We start from the raw sequence: 24538 nt of genomic DNA, 5'->3' as shown, positions 1-24538 counted from the left end.
ATTTTTCAATATTTATTATATTGTTATTATAAAATTTGAAAAATTTTATTTTAATATTTAATATTAAAATAAAATGAATAAAATTAAAAACGAAATTTAAATGTGAGAAGGCATAATCGAGGGGGAAGAAAATTATCGAAAATTGTTATAAAATACCTGTATAATATATTATGATTATAATTAAAAATATTTGTATAACAAAAAACATGTAAAACTATTATATTGTATATTAATACATTTATATATAAATTAAGAGTATATTTAATAATTTAAATGAAATTTTTATGATTTAATTTATTTTTTCTGAAAAAAATTTTTTTTTCTTATTTTTAATATTTCAATTAAATTCATTTCATATTTATTAAGAGTTAATAAACAATTTTAATTATTTTTTATATATAATAATTAGGTTATATAATATATTTGAATATTATTTAAATTAATATAAATAAATTATTTATATTTTGTGTATATTAAAGACATTAATAATTTAAATTAAGAAAGTAATTATACATTATTCTAGAATAGATAATATTATTTTTATTTCTTAAATGTTGAAATATATAAAAAATATATTTAATTTTTATTAATAATACATTAATCTTTATGAATAATAATTTAAAAATTTACTAATAATTATTCTTAAAAATTATTATTTCAGCAAAAATTATTAAGTTAAAAAAAAAAAAAAAAGGACGTGTAAGTTGGAATTATTTTCAATATTATACAGTAATCATTTTTAATCGTAAAGAGAACTTAAATCATCTTTGTATATGTCAAATACATCGTACATGAAACAAGATATTGGATCGTACACGATATTATTAATCGTAAGTGTTATATATTATTAATTAATATAAATTAATTTCTAATACAATACAATTTTAATTTTAGATTTTGGAATTTCTCTCAAAATGGAATTGACTGAAACTAATTAATTGTTTTGGTGTTATGCATTTAGTTCCAATACTAGTTAAGAAAAAAATAATTTTTTATTTTTTGGAATAATAATATAATTATTGCTCTAATGGAATTTCTCAATTGGATTTATCTGAAATTTTAAATTGTTTTGTTCTTTAACATGTTTATTTTTTTTTTTGTTTTGTTAATGTTTCACTTTATGATGTGCTTAATATTAAAATTTAAGAAAATTTTTCAATTCAATATTTGATATTATATTTACTAAGAAAACGTAAAAGAATTATACGGAATTTAAATTTAAATTAATTAAAAATTATGTATATATACAATAAGATTAAATGGAATGTGGGCTATCGTTTTGATATTATTAACAAATCTACACAATAATATTGTTTATATATTTAACTTATAAATAATTTAATAATTTATTAAATATATGTAATTATTATTAAATATTATTTATTATATTTTAAATATTTTCTTAATTTAATTATAAATTAAATGTAAAATTCATTTCTAATTTATTTTTCTTTGCCATTTTGTTAAACTAATTTTTTACATCTATCTCAATATTTTTTTTTTTTTTTGATAAAAAATTTTTAATTTTTTTAACCTTTTTTCAGAATTAATAAATTAAATCATAATTAATTTTGGAAATAACATTTTGCATATAATAAAAAATTTTTCATTTTTTTTTGTAATTATTAATTATTTAATAAATTAAATAATGGAATAAAAAAAAATCAAAATCTTATACAATAATATTTACTTTGTTTGTTTTTTGTTTAAAAATCAATTAATTAATAATAAATATGGCAATAAAATAGAATTTTAGAGTATGTTATAATTATAATTAAAATATATAAATGTATTTACAAATAAATTTTTTAATAACAAAAATATATTTTATATAATAATATAATTTTAATATTATTAATAGTAAGAGAGTATAAATATATTTTTTTTAAAAATGTAAATTAAAATTTGGAAAAAAAAAAATGCATTTTTCTTATTAATTAAATTTTTAAAATATAAATTCGTTATGGTATTTATTTTTTGCTTATAAAGATTATAATATAGAAAGAGAAATTTATAAAATATAAAATAAATTAATTAATATAATTTAATATTATGAATTCGTAAATTAAATTTATTTATAAAATATTTATTTTATAATAATAAAAATAGATTTAGAGCAAAAAAAAAAAATGTATGTATATAATAAACTTAAAAATATTATTTTGGAATTTTTTGTGTTTCATCAAATATTTTGTAAATCTTTTTATATTTTTAATATTTTGAAAATATTATTTGCTCTTTAAATTTTTTTCCCAAATTCAATATAAAATATGGTTTTTGTTATTTTTGCTTTAATTTTATTGTAAATTTACAATTTCTTTGTAATAAAATTTTAATTTTCTTGTAATTATACAATTATAATTAATCATTTTTAATTTTTGATAATGGAATTTTTTATCTTTAGTAATAATTTTGTATTATCATTTTCAATATTTAAGCAAGAATAACAAATTTAACCAAAAAATTTTATTTAATTATTTATTTAATTTATATTTTACATAAATATTTATTTTTATTTTTCATATATGCAATTATTATGCATGAATAATTATTGAATTTATTTGCTGCTAGTTATACAGGACACATTTAATTAATAATGTAATTAATATTATAAATACATTTTTTTTTTTCGATTTTTTTTTTCAATATTGAATTTTTTAAAATACATTGAAAATAAATTAAATTTGAAAATACATTGAATATAAATTTGTTTTTTGTTTTGTATAGAAAAATTGCATGACATAGACAATGAATTTATAATAAATATAATTAACATATAATTTTTTTTGTTTTGGTTGTTAATTTGAAGAATTATAGTATTAATTTTGGTTTTTGTTTTTGTTTAATTTTGTAAATTAAATTTATAGATGGTAATCATCTATTTTATGTCATAATATTGTTATAGATGAAATAATATAATTAAAATTGGTCACATATAATATAAGGAAATCGTTTTGTCCATAATGCGGGATCTATCTCTTTCTTCTATTGAGCTTTCTTCTTGTTATTATTTAATTTTTTTGACAACTTAGAGGATAGTTCATTAAATGAATTTATTGTTGATTTTCAATTTGTTTATTTTGGCTTTGGAATGATTTCGAATTTATAAATATTTACTTTTTCTAAAATTAAAAAAAAAAAAATAAAATATAAAGATTAATAATTTTCAAAAAAATTAGAAATAAAATTTGTATAGAATAATTAATTAATTATTATTTAATTTTTATATTGATTTTAACATTTTAGGATTTTGGTTAATTCGCAGTTCAAGTATAGTTCTAACTTGAAGCACTTTCAGAAATTGTATGCTGCACATATTGAAAATATAGATCATTTAGAAATTATACGCTTAACATTAACATGTTTGAAGATTCATTCTATAATAAAGAAATGCTAGAAATGTATCGCATTCAGTTGAAATTTTTTAAAATTAAACATTGCTGAACATCGGACATCTTGTTTAAATTTTTTCGTTGCAGCAAAACCTTAAAAATTTAGCTAAAGTTTTTTGCATGCTATTCAATGCTTATATAAATATATAGAAATGTAGAACCTTCAGTGCAGCTTCTTTCAAATTCATTTATTTCCTAAAAAAAAAATTCAATTTAAATCTTTTGAATTCTTACCGGCTCTTCTGTTGATTTTTTTGACTCTGATTTAATTATTTGTTCTTCTTCACCACCTAAAGTTATTTTAAATATTTTTTTTTTTTTATTGTAAAAACATTTTTTTGTTTTAATTTTAGAGAAACAAAAAAATATAAAAATAAAAAAAAAATATATATTAATATCATTTTTAAATAAAATTTTTATATAATTTAAATATTAATCTCTCTATTGTATATTACAACTACATATTTTTATTATTATCCTACTCATTAGATTGTTAATATAGAAATAAATAAGTTAGTTAGTTAGTTAGTTGCTAAGTTAGTTTTTAAATACAGTGGCATGCAAATTTTGTGTTTTTTGTGTTATTATTATTAATTTTATGTATAAATTTTTGTTTTTTGTTTGTACTATAATAAATGTAAAGTCAATATAAATAAATGTGGGTTTAAAGTATCCTAAATTAAAAAAAAAAATATATATATATATATAAGCATTTAGCATAATAGCTTTTAAAAATTATAAGATAAGAAAAATATAATATTAAATAAATTAATCAATATTTATAATTAACTGTGCAATTATTCATATACCTAATCTTCGATTAATTTATAAGCAATTTAAATTTTTATGTGCATTTACACATTGTTTAAAAATGCATTTAGTAGAATAATATTCTGGAAGATAATATTCTGGAATAATATTCTCTTATACAAATAGTGAGTTGAGGGCGTCTAGTAAAATAGCAAATCTGTCACCTCAAACATTTTTTATGGGCAGTCTTATAGAATAAGACTGATTGAATAATATAGGACTAAAAATTTATTTTGAAAATAATGCATTTTTTTTTTGATAATACCCCAGAATCTCAGCAAGTGACACTTTTCTATGTACGAGTTATCTGCTTAAGTCGAGATTTTTATTCACAACAATTTGTTATTCAAATAATATTTAAATTTTTTTTTGAACTTCATGAAATTGCACAATTATTTTTAACACAAATAAAATATTGATTAATTTATTAGGGGCTTATTCTGAGTTTTGAATCACTAAGTGATAGTAATAATATTATTGTAAAAAATTCGATACAAATGATTACAAGTGTTTAAAAGTTTTGCGATAAATATTACTCGATTCGATACTCAGAATCGACCCCATTATTATCTAAAACAAAAAAATAACAAAATTATTTAATTGTAAACTACTTGATTAAATATAATTAAAATTTTATTAAGGAAAAATAAAATTTCATGCAATTATCTGTTTCCTTTAATTTTTATTACCATGCTACAAACTTATAAAACATTTTGTATTACTTAATATATTGTTCTATTGGAATCCAATTTAGAATAATTATAAAATCATTTTTCAAAATAATTTAAGAAGAATATCGTATTAGAGCAAAAATTTCTAAAAAATATACTATTATAATTGGTATGCTAAAATATATATATAGCTTTATTATAGCTTTAGCATACTTTGTGATATAAAATGTATAAATAGAGAAGTAGAGTGTTATAGTGATGTGATATTTTGTAGAACAAAGTATTACAAAGGATGAGATCATTTTGTTATATACAATCGAACATGCTTATTTCAAATACGCGTATATCCATCTCCTATTTGCAATTCCTTAATATGCACAATACGAATATAATGAGCAAAAAAATTCTGCCCGAAATTTTTGTGTATATAAGCGTGTTCAACTGCACTTTAATATATAAATTATTCACCCTTATTCTCTTAGTCGTAACATTTGAGATGATGGGATTTTATTAGAAAATTCTTAATTTCCGGTATAAAATTTCAAATTTTGAAATTAATATTACCTAGAAAATTACAAGTTTTTTGAATAATAACCCAATTAATGTGACTAAGACAATATGGGTAATATAATTATGCCATTTAAGAATAAAATTATAAGAATATATTTTGTTTTTAAAAACACAATTTTTTTTTATATTACACTGTTGTAAATATGTAAGAAGAAATTTATAATAAAAATATAATTTGAAAACTGCTGAAAGAAAAATTTGAACTGAAAAATCCTTTACAAAATTTTTATTAAATTTTAATATTTTTGTAATTTATTAATATATTTAATTTTTTAAATGAGTAATAAAATTTTATATGTAAGTACAAGTAAAATTTGGAATATATTACATAACTCAAAACATAACTCAAAATATAACTCATAAAATGACATAAGTCAAATTTTCCGCATTTTAGAAAATCGATAATTTTAAAGTGTTCAATTTAACTAGAATGGATTATCAGGTTACAAAAATGGTTTTCTTGTGCAAAAAAATAAATTTATCTCTTTATAAATAGCTCAGAAATAAGTTCTTTTTTAGGTTATGTCACTTAATTGTAGCAAATGAGTGGATATTTTTAAAATAATCTAAATTAAATAGATTTTATATTTTATGCAAGAGAATGTGGAAATCGAGCAGGATTATTTTAAAATATTTATAATTTTTTTTTTGTTAAATGAATTTATTTTTAATTTTAAATTGCGGTTTTAAATGATCCTATTTAATATCATTTTAATCTTCTTTTTGTTAAATTTAAATTGAAAGCACCATTTATTGTTATATTATATTATTATTATATTGCTTAAATTTCAAAGTTACATACAATAAATTGCTAATCTATATATACATATATTCTAATATTGTAATTGGATTTAAATCGTATAAATGTAATATTTATTTAAAATCTCTTATTGATTTTATAATATTAAAATTAAAAGTACATATTATGTACATATTTAAAAAAATTGTAATGAAATTTAAAATTTTATTTGATTTCACGGTTAGAAAACATTCATTTTAAAATAGACAAATTAAATTACATACATATTGGAACGATATTATAAAAATAGATTTTTTATATATTATTTTTAGAATTAAATAATTGATTGTTAAGAATCGATTCTATAAGAAAATTTCTTAATGAAAGCAATTCCGATTTAAAATCGTTTATTTAAATTAATTTGTAATTTTATGTGTTTTGATTAAAGATTTAAAATTTTCCAGATAGAAAATTATAAAAATTATTATTAAATAAGAAAATATCTTTGATTTAATAAAAAATTTATAATATAATTAATAAATTTGACATTATGATATCAATTTTTTAAGTTGTTTACATTTTGCCTTAATATTATAGTAATTTCCATGTTATTACTAGATTTTCGAATTACGCAGTACCTAATATACGACGATTATGGAGTTACCACGTCTTTGTTTTAAAATTTATTAATTCGGAAAAAATGACATTTATTTGCAGTTATGACGCTTTTAAACAAAGTAATAAAAAAACAAAATGTATATGGCACTCATAATTTGTTTTTGACAATGTGTTTTCTTTTCAATATACAACTATAATTTTATGCGACAAAACTGGTTGTTATGTACAGTATTGTCAATTAATATGTATACGTATATACTTTTTCAAAAAAAAAGCCTCGTTTATCAACGATTCGACTTACGATATAATTTTTCTTTAAACGATTTTCTTTACGACAAATGCATTGCTGTGTTCAATCGAGGAACTAACATATATATTTTGATTTTATGTAAATTAGGGTTTTATAAACGTTAATGGATTTGATTTAATTTGATAAAATTTATTGAAAAGCAACAGAACGAGTTTGCCGTATCAAAAACAACGCTTTGCAATTTGATATGAAAAAATAATATGTAAATTTCATTTAATTAAAATAATAAAACGATATTAAGAGTTCATCATTTAAAATTCATGTTGTCCAATCTTTTTCTGACATAATGAAAATCTTCATAAATCGCAATACTGCAAAACAATAACTGGGAAATGCAATATTGCAAGAAAAAAACATAACATGATGAATTTTCAATATATTTTTAATATTATTCTATAAAATCAATAGAATAACAGTGATTATATTAATTTTGTTATATTGCGAAAATATTAGCAATGTTTATGAACAAATTAGATTAGCAACAATATTGTTTATGCACACATACATAGAACAGTATTCGCTATATATCGCAATATACTGCATTTATGAAGAAGCCTATTATATTAATTTTAATATTAATTATTAGAAAAATTATTTGTAAGATTTTATAAAGGATTTTTGTTATATTTTTCACTTTTCTACAGTTTTCAAGAATAATTTTTTTATTTCATATTCGTGCAAATAAATCTTCATTTGTTTTTTATTTTTTTTTCAAAAAAAGAATGTTCAAAAGACAAGCAAATATAAATAATTTTTTGTTTTTATAATTTAAATATTATATAATTAATTATTATTATATAGAAATTGTATATAAAATTTTTTTTTGAAATTTAATCATAAATTTTTTTCTAAATAATTTAAACAAAATAATGAGAAAAAAAATCAAAATTTTTTTGAGCTCTATTGCTGCCTTTTTTTCAATGTCTAAATTAATTTTTGTTAAATATTTTAATATATTATATTTTATAATATAATATAATATAAAATAATTATGTAGGTATTCTGTTATATTTTTTTTAAACTATATGTACATATATAGGTAAATTAATTATAATCTATAAATGAATAATATGTACTTGTATAATAATAATTTTCTAAAATTTTAAATTAATTTTGTAATTTTATATATATATATATGTAAGTATATAAAATTTTTGAATAAATTATAATTTTACTATTTTAATCTGTTATATAATCTGTTATAACTATTATATTGCTTAATTTTTTTTTAATAATAATAATTATTTATAATAAAAACGAAAAAGAAAATTAAAAATTAGTTTTGTATTAATAAAATGTGTTAGGGTTACCAATTTTTCAATAATTTAAAAAAATATTGTTTAACCTTAAATATTTTTAAATAAATAAAAATTATTTTAGAGATTTTGTTATATAAGCGCTCAGGCAGATATGCAATTTTTAGTTTGCGTTTATTTTCATGCGACCACACAAGCAACTGTGTGATCGCATGAAATTAAATTATCAAATAGTTTGTAATTTTTTACAAGCTGATTGCATTTTTTACTTAACGCAATCGATTTTATTTAAACAATCAAAAATTTTATAATTTTTTACAAATTGATTGCATTTTTTAGTTAACGCAATCGATTTAGACTAACGCAACAGTTTAATTACTTAAATGAGCACACAACGATTTTACAATTAAGATTGCAAAACTAAAATTTACATTAAACTGTCTGAGCCTTTAAACATGATTTTTTCTTAAAAATTTTCTAGTAGAAAATATTTCTTGCTCTTGTTGCTTGATTTACAGGTGATTTTGATTTGGATTGATTACATTACAGTGTATTTTAAATAATATTGTACATTTTTTTATTAAACATATAAAGAACAACGAAATTTTCAAGTATTTTATTCTTAATTTTAGAGTAGACTTTGAAATTTTGAGAGCTACACAACACTGATTAAATATTTCTGAACTTGAAATCTTAAAACTATTAAAATATCTGGTAACCCTAATGAATACAAATAGAACTATGTTATTTTGCACAATTGGAATAAATAAAAAAAAAAAAAAACAAAACAATAATAATTGAAGAAAAAAGATACAAGAAAAACAAAAATAATATTTTTGTATTTTTGGATTTTTTTCTTATACTCAAACAAAAATTTGTTTACGCTTATTTTATGCTTTTTTTTTTAAATTATTTTGTTTTATTATTACTGTTATTATTGTTATATTATCCTACCTGGTTTTTGTATAGAAGCTGTATCTAGTTTTTCAAAGTCTTTTTCAAAGGATAAATCGGAATGTTCATATAACAACTTATGTTCATCAATCTTATGTCCACTACCACTTTTTGTTACAACTTGTGTCGTTGCTGTTGTTGTTGTAGTTTTAATTGTACTAAATGTTCCAGTCGCTGTTGTTGGTAATACACTAGCAACTGCTGTTGGTATCATCTCTTCATATGTAAATTGACCAGATGAAGGAAATATACCACTACTTGTCATCGCTGATGTTGACATTGATTGATATAATTCAGTTGGAAATGATGTACTTTCTAAATTTTCCATAAGAGTACTAGATGCACAACTAGTAACGCTACTTGTCATTATTGATTCATTTTCATTTTGATATGTAGCATTTGTACCAGCTGAACTTGTACGATCTAAACTTTCTGTACTAGTTAATAATAGATCTGGATCAGTTTGACCAGTTAAATTTAATGAATCACTTGAAATATTTTTAATAATTTTTATTGGATCCTGTATTGTTCCTGTATCAGAATGTTCTGATGTTATACTACTTGATGTTACAGTCGATGTTACAGTTTTTGATAGAACTTGTGTTGGTCCTTGCATAATTGTTGTTGTTTTAGTAATTGTTTGACGACTGCCATCTGGTGCAATTTGTTCAAATTCTGATATTGTTATTTGTTTTTCAGGACCACCAGATGTAACTAGTTGCAAAGCGGCTTGTTCTAATTCAATGGAATCAATACTATCACGTCTTCCTTCTTGAATTAATTGTTGTTCTAATGAGTCTCCCTCTGATCGAGACGATCGTGCTGTGGCATCCTTAGATATTTCAAATGAATCAATACTACTCGTCATAATATCCCCGCTTCTATTAATTTCTAAACTATCGCTACTACCTAATTCACTCTTTTTCTCTTCATTATTAGTTGATTTTGATTTTTTAGCTAGGTCTAAACTATCTGTTGAAACCTCCATTAAATTGGAGGGTTCCTCTTCACATTCTTCTAATTTTGATTTAATAAGTGCTTCAATTTGTTGCTGGTTTAACTTTGATGCGTTTCCGTTTGTTGAAGACGTAATCAAAGACTGTGTTATAGTTGAACTGCTTGTCGTAGTGATTGAAGTTCCATTTGTTCCCTTTACCTCATCTTTACCACTTCCAGATTTGTTTGATTCATCTGATCTTGATAAGAGTAAGGCTGCTTCTTCTTTGGCTTTGATTTCTATTAGATGTGCTTCTAAGCAAGCATTTTCTAATCCTTCAAATTCTTTTAAACTTGATAGTGATACATCATCACCTTGTTGATTTCGTGCCATATAACGACGTGTAAAACTACCGTTGCTTAACGAATCTTGCGATCCTTGGTGTTGATGTTGGTGTAATTTTCTGTTTTCTAAAGAAATTGCTTGTTCTAAGTTTTCGAATTCTTGCAGGCTACTCATTGAAATATCATCATGTTCTTTTGTAAAATATTTTCGCCCAGCTAATACGTCATATTCTGGCGTACTAGAAAATGAATCTTTAAAACTACTTATTCTGCTACTACCAACTTCTAGTTCCCCATCTTCTTCTTTTATATCTTCTAGAACTGTTCCACCAACCTCGTACGGGTATCTCATTTGGCCATTATCAGACATTTGCATTTCTACCCATCTTTTGTTTGCTGCAGCTAAATCAGCTGCTTCAGCTTCTTCTTGAGTTTGCTCCGTTGGAGGACTTTCCTCAAATTCGAAATTAAGTCCTTCCCTGTACATTATAGAACCTTGATGAGGATCGGCGGGTGCTGAACTAACAAGAATTTTTTCAACTTCTTCATCATGTTTTTTCTCATATTTTACTGGTTTGATGCTAACACTTTTACCTTCCATATCAAATTCATCCGCTTCTTTCGCTACTTCTTCAATTATTACAAATTCATCAGAAATATCTGGCTGTTCAAGCATTTCAAAAGAATCCGGTGAATCTGGTGCTTTATCTTCCTCTGATAATGCACGACCTTCAATTTCTGCTAATTTTCTTTGATATTGTTGCTGAATTAATTCATTTAATTGTTCATCAGTCATTGAGCATTCTTTTTCTTTAGCAAATTTCAAAGGTACATCAGCCGCCTTATTTAATTCATCTTGTGTTTTCATTTTATATAAAACTTTTTCTTGTTCGTCGTCTTTATAGTCACTGTCTTGTTCTCTAATGAATTTTTCAATTTCGTCATCTTCTTCATCTAGTTGACGTTGTCTATCTTCCGTTATAGTAATATTGGGGATATTGGAATAATCTTGCATATTTTGAGATGGTCTTCTTTCCAGTTCTTCAGCCGTTTTAATTGACTCTAATTCTTCAGTAGCGTCTTCTTCAATAACCTCACTAACTAGCTGAGAGGGAGTAAAAGGACGTTTTTCTGGCTCTTGATCTTTTTCAAAAATTTCTTCTACCGATTTGCGGCTTTTCTTTTTTTGAACAGTTGGTGATCTAAAAGCTCTAGCGTATTCAGATTCGTAAGGATCCGTATCAGACTCTGATTCACTACCTTTTTTAGTTTCGTCACCTAATCCAGCAGCAACTGCAGCCGACTTTGGGAAGGTAGTTGCAGTTTCGTCATGTGAAGGCGATGTTTTTACTGGAAATATTTCTTCCAATATTTCTTCTTTCTCTTCTTCCTCTTCCTCAAGCGATGATGAATCTTTCGAAATTCCTTTTAGAAAGTCCGTCGTACCAAAAGCAGTGCTTTCACTACGCTTGTGACCTTTGCGTTTAGGTTCAGAGTCAGAAGATTCAACCGAAGATGAAGCGACTATAGTAGTTATTTGAGTGTTAGCAAAATTGGTATCTTCATCTTTACCTGATGATATTGTCATTGTCATACTATCAATTTTCTCAATTTTAGACGGTTCTTCAAAGGACGTTCCAGTAAAATCATCACGTATTAGTGATTGCATTTCAAATCCGGTTAAAGAAGAAGCACCAAGAGAACTGGCTAAATCGTCTATATTTTCTACAACAGTATCAACTGCGGAGGCGCTCGATAAGCTCATAGAGAGTAGACTGCCTTCTTCGAGGCTAAATTTGGATTCTTCTAATAAACGAGATGCCTCATCCATACTACTACTTAATTTTTCTGTAGATTCTCTGAATGTTCTACCCGTGGTATCTTCAACACTACTGCTTAATTTATCTTCGTCTTTTTTTTCTGGTGATTCATCAGATTTTTTGAAATCGTCTTGAGTAAAAATCATTTCTTGAGAGCGTTTCATTTGGCAAACTGGTGGAGCTTCTTCCATTAGAACCCCACAGAGCTTGTCATCAACTTCGAACTCGATGTCATCAACTTCTTGTATTTCTCGATCAAGATCGCCTTCTCCAATAGAGCCAATTAAAGTTTCAGAGGCTTCAGAAATTTCAACGCTTCCTAAATTTGATAATTCAGAGTCTAAGCTTTTCATACTCTCTTGCGAGCTAATAGTTTTTCCACTTGAATCAAATGAACTTATAGCGCTTACATATTCTGCAGACTCTGGTAATAAAGACGCATCAAGTGCGGTTTGATATTCCGAAGAATTGCCATATGTAATCAAATTATCTAAGTCAGAAGAAGCAGGTCTACTACTTTCTGTTTTATCTAAACTACGGTAATGACTATCACTCGAACTAGAGTGATCTTGTTCTAATCCAGATAATCGATTCAGTGAATCAACTTGAGTATCTTTTTTAATTCGATGCACAACATCCAACCGATGTGATGAATCTTCTGTTGAGGATAATGAGGCAAAGTCGTCAGTTTTCAAAGAATCTGAGGTTGTTTCTGTCTTTTGAGATTCGGGTTTGTCTTTTAATTGTTGTTCACTTGAAGATCCAGTTGTGCTCGATTCTTCATGAAAAGATTCATGAATTGGCTCTGCGGCATATTTTTGCATGTGGTGGGACGATAATATTTTAAATTCAAATTCAGATGGGCTTTGTTTTATTAATTTTCCGTCTTTGACAACTTCAATTAATTCTTCTTGTACGGCGTCCAAAGATTCTTCAACTTCTTCGAGTGTCTTTACTACCATTGATGTATCGACCTGACTTGGATCAGTAATCAACGATTTTTTAAATTCCTCTTCCGATTTTGATGATTTTGAATATTTTTCGGATACTTCCGTTTCACTTTTTTCTAAATTTAAATCGAGCTTATGATCAAATTTGACTTTTTGTTCCGAAAATTTAGGACTTATGCTAGCCGGTTTGTGCGTCTTATCTTTGTACTTATCATCAATATGTTGATCTGTAAGAGCTTCCTCTTCAAATATATCTTCAGGATCAAGAAAATCTTTATCTTTGTGCTCTTCTCTTGTGTCTTTGTCTTTCAAAATTTCCAATGGTTTAATAGAAGTAAGAATGGCCTCCGCTTTTGCGCTAGCTGGGGTATAAACTGGTTTTGAAGTTTCTAATTCTTGTATCACTGCCTTACTTAGTCCTTCTGGCTGCTGTTCTTCGATAATATGTTCAACAAATATATCACTTTCTTCCATGTAAGCTGTATGTAATGGTTTCCTTTCTTCCACCTCAATTACTCCTTGAACTATAGCTTTTTCAAATGTAACAGTCTCCTCTTCAGTTTGGTGAGCAATAATTTCTGGAGCTTCCTCAATTTCCATGATGATTTTTTCTGAATCGCTTTCTAGTACTTCATCTGATGGAACAGTTTCTATAACTGCTACTTGTAGAGGTGATTTTACAATTTCAATTGACCCCACTTTTAATTGTGGTTCATCTGCAATACGCATTTCTTGAAATACTGTCTTGTCTTCAACAATTTTTCCATCATGTAAGGTTTGTAGAATTTTTTCATCTCTCTGATATTGCATGCATTCAGAAATCTTCTCTTCGTGCGATTCAAAAACTTTTTCATCATCATCATATTCAAATGCAGCTGCCGCTTCTTTTGTTGGAAAATGTTCTGTGTGCTCCGTAACCAAGGAACTTATGTGTGTTTCGTGTGTGGCTGGGAATTCTGTTATAATTTCAGAAGTTACAGTTTCATGAGAAATTTCTTTTCCTTCTGCTTTTTTATAGTCTTCAAATTCAGTATGGTGAATTTCTTTTTCGTGCTCTTTTAAGCCTTCTATCATCTGTTCAACTGTGTCAATTTGGTGAATTTCTTGATGAATAGCTTCCATACGTTTTTCGAGGTTTTCAGCTTGCTCATGCATAATATCAGTAGATGATTGTTCTTTAATTTCTTTTTCTTCTTTATCCATTTCAGACTGAAAATATTGTGCTAATTCTGATGTTGATTTTTTTCTTTCAGGAAAATGATGTTCTGCTGAATACATTTGTTCACTTAAAAATGAATGATCGCTATGTAAACTAGGAAAAGAAGATGAATCTTCACTTGAAATAACTTCTTTTACTAATTCTTGAACAATTGATGGTTTTTGGCTTTCAATTTCTGGTAATTTAGATCCTTCTTCATGGGCTTTAAACTCGTCTAATATATGTTCCATGACATCTATTTGGTGGATCTCTTTGTGAATTTCTTCAATTCGTTTTGAAGAAATTTTTTTGGTTTCGGTTTTTGTAAATGTTACATCACTTTTTAAAATGCTACAGTCATCTGTAATCTCCTCTTGTCGAGACTGTTGCGTTTCAAATGCTTTACTTGAGTGGCTATAGTCTTCAACTTTCGTTTTAACTTCAATTGGACTAACATCAGTCTGAACTATTTCTTCGGTTTCAACTTTCGACTTTGATTTAAGATCTGCACTTTCTAAATGACTTTTGCGTTCAATTTTAACAAAAGTAGTCGGATCATCTTGCTTTTTACCTTCCACAGTAAATTCCATTTTTTGTACTTTTTCATCACCCTGAATCGATTGTTCGGCTTTAAATTTAGTATCACTAGCTTCATCGTGTATTACGCCTTCAATGAAAGCATCGGCATCAGTTTTGGTTGTAGAACCAAAACTTTCTTCACAATATTTACCTTCAATTTCGAACTCAAGTATATCATTTCTAGTTTCTGAACCCTGACGGAAAAGTCTTGATTCAAATTGTTCTTTTTCAATTTTTGCTAAACCGGCCGCAGTTAAATCCATATCAGCTTGTTCGAAGCCGGTCTCGATTTTTGATTTTTTTTCTAATGTTTCAGCGAAACGTTTAGGGCTTTCACTATCTCCAGCAATATCTTTTTCTTCGCTATCTAAGGTATGTTCTTCAAAATTATCCATTTTTTGCCAATCTTTTCGATAATCTGTTTCAGATTCAGTATACGATTCGGTTTTTTTAACAATTTTGTGAGGGCCAGATTTCGAACTATGTGAATCTTGTTCTTCATCTGTTTCATAATGTGATTTCTTCTGTTCTTCACTTGATATATCATGTTCAGGTGATGGAGCAGATGGTTCGTCATATGGAATTTCCTGTTGTTCATCATCTAATGTACTTCTATATGCTTCACTATCAATAGCATAATCGGAACGTTTATCTGGTATGGATCTTTTAATGATATCGTCACTTGAGTCACCAATATAAAAACCTGGCTTTTTCGAATCTAATTCGGAAACACTTTTAGATTCTGCATCAACTGATGAGCTTACCGATTTTTCATCTTCTTTTGTGATATCTTTTTGTTCGTCTTTAATAGCTTCTTCTTTTACTTCTTCGGATGATGTTTCTTTGCTAGTTTCTTGTGAGTATACTGCATTTTGATCTGATGATATACTTGTAGATTTTGTACTAAGAGATTCCTCAGTTGTTTTATTTGAATCAACCGGCGTAGTTGTTTTGGTTCTTGGTTTTGGTACTGGTATACCAGATGGTTTCGGTGATTTATGTATTACATCTTCACTATCTGTTTTTTGTGATTCAAGTGATTCCCAAAAAATTTTACTTTGTTTAAAATTATTTTCTTCTGTTGTTACTGATTTTTGTTCAGTTGAATCATCTGATTTTAATTCGGTAGTAGCAGTAGTTGTAGCAGTTGTCGTTGATATTAAATCTTTATGTTCATCAACTGTTGTAGTTGTAGTGGTAGTAACAGTACTAGTGGCAGATATTAGAGCATCAATTGCAGCTTTCGATTCTTCTGATATTGTCTTACTTAATCTAGGTGTTGGTTTTGGTTTGATTTCAGTATCATACGTAACAGTGGTAGTAACTATAGTAGTTTGACCTCCTGATTCTAAAATTGTAATATAGAGAGAGTAAGAGAGAGAGAGAGAGAGAGATACAGGTATTATGCGTTGCAATTTTTTTTTTTTATTTTGCATTACAGATTTGGAATTTTGTTTTCACTATTTTTGATTATTAAAAAAAATGGTTAATACTGCAAAATTATTTGTTTATTTTGTTTTTTTTTTATTATAAGACTATCAACTTTTTTTTTATTTTTATTAAAAATAAATTAGAGCAAAAATAGCATTTGAGCAAATTAAAAAATAAATCTATTCCTACTACAATCAAATGAAAACTGACAAATAAAATAAAAAAAAAATTAAATAATGTTTAAAATCTTTAAAGACATGTAAATTTCACCCTATTCTTATCGAGATTACTACCCTATTATTGATTCTGTTTTCAATGGCAGCCAGAAAATTTGAGATGTAGTAAAAAAATATGTATTAGATCTTTTTCTTACAATTTACATTTGGTCAACAAATTAAATCATTACATAAGTAGTTCATCAAATTTTCCTTAAGCTCCTTTTTACGGTACGAAAATTTTAATCTGAACTTTATAAAATTTTATTGTTTTCTCAAGAAATTCTGGAGATTTTTTCTAATTAACTGAGATCACAATAAAAATTTAATACTATAAGAATTATAATGTCAAGACAATCGACAAAATTTTCTTTCTGTCTTTTTAGAATTTTATAATAAATTTCTTATACTGCAGTTGTCAATCTCAATTTGAATTGTTTTGTTAAAGCAGCAGAAGAATAAATGCCTTAGGCTGTTATCTTTGCCTTAAGCCCATTATCTTATACGTATAGTAATTTTTGCAATTATAATATCAACGAATTTTTTGACAGAAACTTTAATTTTCTGTCAATAAATTTTTAATTGGTTTCTGTTAATAAATTTTTGACAGAAACAGGAAATCGTTATTCGTCTAATTGTAAATTTAATATAAATATGTCTTACATTATATGTCAACGATATGTCAAAATTATGTTGATGACATTAATGTCAAAAATAATAATATTGATCAATTCAAATATAGTATGTAAACAAGAATGGGTTATTTTGAAAAAGTTTTATCATTATTGACATATTCATAAAGGTAGTATGAGTTGCTTCATTTCGTGAATTTTCACCATGTACTCCAACAAAATTTAAGTTTATTTGAAAGTAAATAAAGATTCATGAATAATTTTTAATTAAAATCAAAATTTCAAAAAAAAAAAAATTAAATATTTGTAAACTACTGCGAATATAAACAGAAAAAAATTGTTTATCATTTCATTGCAAATTTCGTTTGACAAATTAAAATCATTAATTTTCAATTACTCCTCCTATTATAAATTAAATTTTTGACATATTATAAAAAAAAAAAATTTTAGTAAATTGTCAACAATTTTCTTTTTTAAATTTCAATTAATTTTTTTTTTCTCAGCTTTTAGTTTAATTTTTTTTTAATTTCGATTGAAATTTTTAATTTCATGCTGTGTGTTACATCAAAATAAAATTTTTGTTAACTCACTTAAATATTGTAATAAAAACTTAAATAATTAATTTAGAATAAATAATGTATGATTGATTGCTTTTCATAATTAATTCTAAAAATTTTGGTTTTTGTTTAATTTTGTAATAAACCTTTGTATAAATAATTAATATTCTTTTGAAAATAATTTATACCAGGTTAAGTAAACAATACACTATAAAAATTTATTATTTGATTTGCTTCATATAATATTAAGTGTTACCGTCGTTCTCTAAGAAGTCTCTTAGTAAGAACACTTTTACGGAAATTGAATGAGTTTATTTTAAATCCTTTTCTATTTTACTGGAAAGTATTCGGAGTTTAAGTTTTTTTTTTTTTAAAAGAGAGAAATAGAAAAAAAAGAGAAATTTGAGTGACGTATACATCTAAGCAACTGTCATTTTTAATCTTTAAATAAACATTAAAACGTTATTCATGTTTATTTTCAGTTATTGTTAAGGTTTTTTTTTTGGAAAAATTTGTTGGACTCAATGAGAAATGTCTTTTACGCAAAAATGGTAAATTTCTGCACAAAGTTATGACGTTTCAATTTTCTAATCTGTCAGTTTTCACTCAAAACAAACCTCACAAAATTTTCGTAAATTTGAAAATTTTATTTACACATTGTCATTCATAATTGTCGAGTTCAATTTTCGATGTCATTTCAATAGTGTATTGCAAAATTTGTAAAGTTTTACAAAATAGATAAAAAAAAATATATAAAAAAATAAAAAACCAAAAAATATTAAGAGATCAAATACAACGATAAATAAACCAAATAAGAAAATTAATAATATTTTTTTTTTTGGAGTGTGTTATTTAAAGCAAATAGAGCTCAAATATAGCTTTGGCATTGCAAGTAAACAAATTTTTTTTTTTAAAAGAAATGAAAAAAAAAACTTATTTCTATGTTTCGTAAATCATATTTCATGTTTTAAGTATAAATATATATGTAAGTAGGTATATGTATAGTATTTTCTTTTTTTTTTTTAATTAAGAATAAATTTTATTATAGTTAAAAATATTAAAAATATTTTCTTTTGATTTTGAAAATAAAAAAAAAAATATCTCAAAGTTATTTCAATAATTTTATTGTAACTGAAAATGGAATGAACTTTCTTGGAATCTTTCCTTTAAGCTGTACCTATGGAATACATAGAATGAATACGCACATATTCATAGGTCGAATTTCGCACATTTTCATTCAAGCTCTTTTAAACGTATTCTTATAACGTACCTTATTAACGTCCGTAAAACAAATATATTATCAAAGTTACAAACCAACACATATGTTTGGTTCGTGTCAAAAATAAGTTTTTGTAAATTCTTACAGTAAATACAAAGTATACGTGTTGTCATTCAAGAATTTAAGTGTACTGAGTTTATTAAAGCAGTACGTTTATAAAATGGAGAAATTATCTCAATTTTATTAAGACGAAATTATATAAAATGAGTGACTTATGATGAGTTAAAATGAGTTAAATTAAAAAGAGCTCTTTAATGAGCCGTATTTAATTTATTTTTTTGTGAAAATTAAAGGTGTAATGGACTTGTTACGGTAATATTGCATTTTAATATTGCAAATTTTTACGGTGTGACTTTAAAAAATAAAAATTTATAAAACAGTGTTGTTAGTAAAAGACTAAAATTTTATAATAAATAAAATCATTAAAAAAAAAATATGTGAGTGCTCATTAATTCGAGTGTGCACTGAACTCAAACATAATTTAGGTCACAATAGTTTATAAGTTAGATCACAATAGTCACACATTTTTGCTTGTTATTTTAAATTGTTGATTAATAAATTTTGTTTTTGTGTTTGGTCAGTCTTCAACTTCTCAATATCAATAAAAATTCATTCCATTTAAAATTTTTTTTTTTTTAAATGCTAAATAGAAAAATTTAAGAAAAATTTTTAAGAAAAACAAATGTCATTCTTTCTATTATATAAGTATATAATGTTATTAATTATATAAGAGAAATGATTTGTTAATAAAAAATAATTCACCAGAAAATCCTGTCTAATTTATATTATTGTCAAATTTTTTTTTTTTTTATGTCTGTTGTAATAAGAATTTATTATTTAATATTTTTTGCATTCACCTGGTGGTAAATCTTGTAAATCATTATCAGGTGTACTTTGATCAGCAGCTGTATTATCAGCAGTTGTTGCTGTTGTTGTTATTGAAACACTTTCATCCCAACTTATTTTAGCGAAATCTTTTTGTAAATTTTGTATTTCATTTTTATCACAAATTTTATCAAATTCAGCATCAAATTTATTCGCGAATTCATCAATATTTTCAACTTGAGATGAAAGTTTTTCAAATTTTTTATCAATACGTTCATAACGTTTTGATTGTTTTGTTGTCATTGTCGTTATTGTTGTTATTGGTTTTATAATATTATTGTCATCATTTTTAAATATATCACTTGTTTGTATACCACCATCAGAATCTGATTGATTTAATGCAAAATCATCAGATTCATCAGTTGAATTTGTTGAACCAACATTACTAGTCATTATTGTTGTAATAGTAGGTTTTTTCATTTCAATAAAATTATTATTATCAGAAATATCACTTATTTCATCATGTTCATTATTATCATCATCATCAACGTTATCATCATCATTATCATTTTTTAATAAGCCAACAGATGTACTCCAAGTTATTTCTTCGAATACATCTGTTGCTTTAACATTATCAATATTAATATCTTCAATATCAAAATTAGCTAATAAATTATTATCATCAGCTATTTTAACAGTTTTTTTCATTATTCCTGATGGTAATTGTGTTGTTGTTGTTATTGTTGATGGTGTTTCAACTGTTGCTGTTGTTGCTATTGAAGTATTAATTATTGATTGTATTGGAATTGATGTAGTCGGTGATGTACGTAATATATTTGTTGTATTTGTTATAGAGGATTGCATTATATTTGTTGTTGTTATATTATTACTAGCAATATTATAACTATTATTTGTTGTTATTATAAATGATACATGAGGTGATATACTAGATATATATTGATCGCTCATATTATCATCAAATGATCGTCCAGATAATGATTCAATTGTTGGTGATTTAACAATATCAATACCATTAACAACATCACATGTTATAGCATAATTATCACTTTCTGAATTATATTCAATATTACTTAATGATTGATCATTTTGTAAATTACATAAATTTAATGATGATGGTTGTTGTTGTAATTGTTGTGCATTTTCAAATTCATGTTTTGCATTTACAAACATTATACTTTCATCAAGTATACGATCAACTAAATTAATTGCTTCTTTACGTATACATTCTGTTGTTGATGTAGAATCATCATCATCATCATTATCACTATTATCATTATTATCATCAGCATCATCATTTTCATTAAAATCAGAGTCATCATTATCATCATCATCGTCATGATATTTTTGATCATAATCATTTATTATTTGATAATCATTATTAATAAAAATTCGTTTTTTCACATTATTCGTTGTTGTTTCGTTGTCTACTCGGAAAACGATTATGGATTTTTGGGGAGATAACACAAACAGAGAGAGAGATAGAGAGAAAGAGATACATATATGGGGAAGATAGAGAGATTCGATTGTTTTAATAAATAAATAATTAAAAAAAATTATAATAATTAAATTAAATTGAAAATTAATATTAAAATTAAAAAAAAATATATTAAAATGAAAATTGTTGATAAAAATTTAAAATTAAATAAAACTTAAAAATTTTTAAATTAAAAAATTAAATATATATGTATATATATATATTTATATATGTATATTAATAGGAAAATTTATAAATATACATAATAATTGTGTTATAATAGTGTTAGTGTAATGAAATAGATGATGATTAATTTTAATGAATTTTTAATGAGTAAAGCATTTTTCATATCAATCGAATATCGTAAATATCGTAATTTTTTTTTTTTTGGTTTCTACGTTATTATCATATAGAATTATTTTTTATTAATTTTTATTAATTTAAAAGAAAAAAATTAAAATTATTAAAATACCGCACCGCTCCTGTTAAAAAATTAATTTTTGAGCCAAAGCTATGTTCGAATACACTCTAATCACATAATATGTTATATTTTTTAAATTTATTAATTAAAATTAAAATTAATTTTATGTATTATACATAGGCTACTCAGAGCTATTTTAAAAAATATTAAAAAGGATTTGAAATTTTAAAATTATATTCGTAAAAATTAAATAATTGAGCAGGGAATTGAGTATAAAATTTAAAAATTTATCATTAATACATTTTTATGTTCTAGTATTGATTATAACAATTAAATTGAATTAAAATAGAATTAAAAAAATATTTAAAATTTTTTTTTTTGAATTTATAAATTAAATTATGAAAAAAAATGTTTGTTTTTAGCATTCCATGCAAAGAAATCATTTTTTTCTTTTTGTTAAAATAAAAATAAATATTGTGATTGAAAAAGAGATTTATAAAATTAAATCTTAAAATTGTGTGTACATATAATTTTTAATTTAATAATATTAATTAAGAAAGGAAAAATTATATAAAATTAAAATACATAAATGTAATATTTGAGAAATAATAATTAATATTGATTCCATTCTGGATTTACAAAAAATAATTTTATTCTATATATGTAACTAAAAAATTTATTTCTAATTCCATTAATGTTGATATAAGAAATTAAAGAATGTTTGAATCGAACAATAATAATTAATTTTCAAATATATAATATTTGTGAAAATAAAACAAAATTTTCTTAAATTTTAAATTTAGTTTATAATTCCTGAATTAGTATAGTTTAAATAACAAGGATATTGATTACATTTTACTGTAAATGTAAAACAACCTTACTTAGACAAAATTCTTAAGATGTTTTTGTAAAAAATATTTCGGATTTCCTTTAGATTCTCCGGAATTGGTAAATTTTCCCGTAAAAATTTAAAGTACAATTTAATAAAATTTAAGTACCATATTGGTAATTAAAAAGCTATTAAATTATAGCTGTGTTTGTAACGGGGTCTGAAGACGAGTAACTCCATCTACAAAAATAAAAGATCTGCAGTCGATTTGACGTTCTTAATTTTGGTACAATCTGAATTTTTAACGAAAATAAGAATGTACTAAATTCATTTTGTACTATTATGTCAAAAACAAGTGAAATTTTTGTCAACTTGGCATATTTTTGCAGATAAAAATTTCAGTATGCGTTGAATAAAGAACAGGGTAGGAACATCAAAATGGAAGTGGGAAAATTATTATTTTTTTTGTAATTAAAGGTACACAGCTGACTAAAGAAGAATTGCGAGTCATTTATATAGCAATATAATTAGGACAGAAAATAGCAACAATCCATATGTCCTGGATATTAAAAGTGTTTTTTATTGAATTTTAAAATTTGAGGTTAGCTATTTCAATTAATCCACTATTCAAGTTCCATAAAATAAATAACTTATTTCATGACATGCCATTTTTTTCGTAAACTGCAAATTAAGGTATTGAATAAATGTCAATGTCAAAAAAGTGTCAAAAATGTCAAAATTGTATATATGTACTGGAACGAATAAATTTATATTGCATAGTATGTACATAAATGATTCGTTATATAGGGTATTTCACTTAGCGGCAAATTTTTCTGGATCGAATTAAAGTTGTGAAGCGGGGGGTTTTGGAATTAATTCAAAATAATTTCTCAGTATATGTGAAAAAAGTATGTAAATTTTATCTATTCGAGTACTTCGGGCAATTAGACGAGATTTTTTCTTATTTATATACCTAGTTCTTATAAAAATAAAAAAAAAAAATTTCCGATTGATATGAATAGTTTTTTTTTTTATATATTTTTTTTTAATTATAGATTTGGTTTTTTTTATTTCAAATAATTTTTTTTTAAATAAATTTTTGTTTTGCTTGCATAAATTATGATGAATCTTCTATTTGCCATTTTTTGTTTTTCTTTTTTTAAATTTAATCACTTAAGTAATTTATAATTAAAATAATAAAAAATATTTATTTTGGTTTAAATTAAATAAAAAAATAATATTTTTAAGTTGTTTTTTTTTTTTTATTATTTAATTTTTATTTAATTAAAAATTAATTTTCATCATTATTCACACACAGCATGATTTAAAAGAAGTATAGTTACGTAGTTATGAAATTAAAAATAAGTTTTTTCTGTTTTAAAATAAATTTTTATGTAAAAAAAAAATTTTTTTTTTGGCTTCAAAGATTTTTTTTTTAATTTATAAAATAATTCAATTTTTGAATTTTGTTTTTTTAATTTTTTTAATTTTTGTATAATTTTTTTTTTTTTGCAATGATGATAAAAATGATTTCCAATGAGTCCTAAAAAAATTAAAATGTTAAAAAAATCTAGTACACATTTTATAATTATTATTAATTTTTTAACAAAAAAGAGTACGATCATTCACAATAGATTTTTATAGGCTGATCGTGTATGTCGCATTTTCAACTCACTATTCATTCACTTTCAAATCAGAATTCTCAG

General features: G+C 23.9%; 1 protein-coding gene across 1 annotated transcript in view; it reads right to left on the bottom strand.

Annotated features, from left to right (window-relative positions):
• Positions 1 to 2648: 2648 nt before the first annotated feature.
• LOC129606941 (uncharacterized) overlaps positions 2649 to 24538 on the bottom strand; it is a 40076-nt gene continuing 18186 nt past the window's right edge. Inside the window, exons 7-10 of the mRNA XM_055517588.1 lie at positions 20120 to 21532; positions 9321 to 16496; positions 3627 to 3682; positions 2649 to 3122 (exon numbers count right to left, since the gene is read on the bottom strand). Of these exons, the coding sequence (XP_055373563.1) occupies positions 3114 to 3122; positions 3627 to 3682; positions 9321 to 16496; positions 20120 to 21532 (8654 nt within the window). The 3' untranslated portion in view covers positions 2649 to 3113. The remainder of the gene's footprint in view (positions 3123 to 3626; positions 3683 to 9320; positions 16497 to 20119; positions 21533 to 24538) is intronic.

This window comes from Condylostylus longicornis, unplaced genomic scaffold, assembly GCF_029603195.1.
Source record: "Condylostylus longicornis isolate FDR11 unplaced genomic scaffold, ASM2960319v2 ptg000022l, whole genome shotgun sequence".
Classification (NCBI taxonomy): domain Eukaryota; kingdom Metazoa; phylum Arthropoda; class Insecta; order Diptera; family Dolichopodidae; genus Condylostylus; species Condylostylus longicornis.
This window is presented reverse-complemented; position numbering and strand designations above follow the sequence as displayed.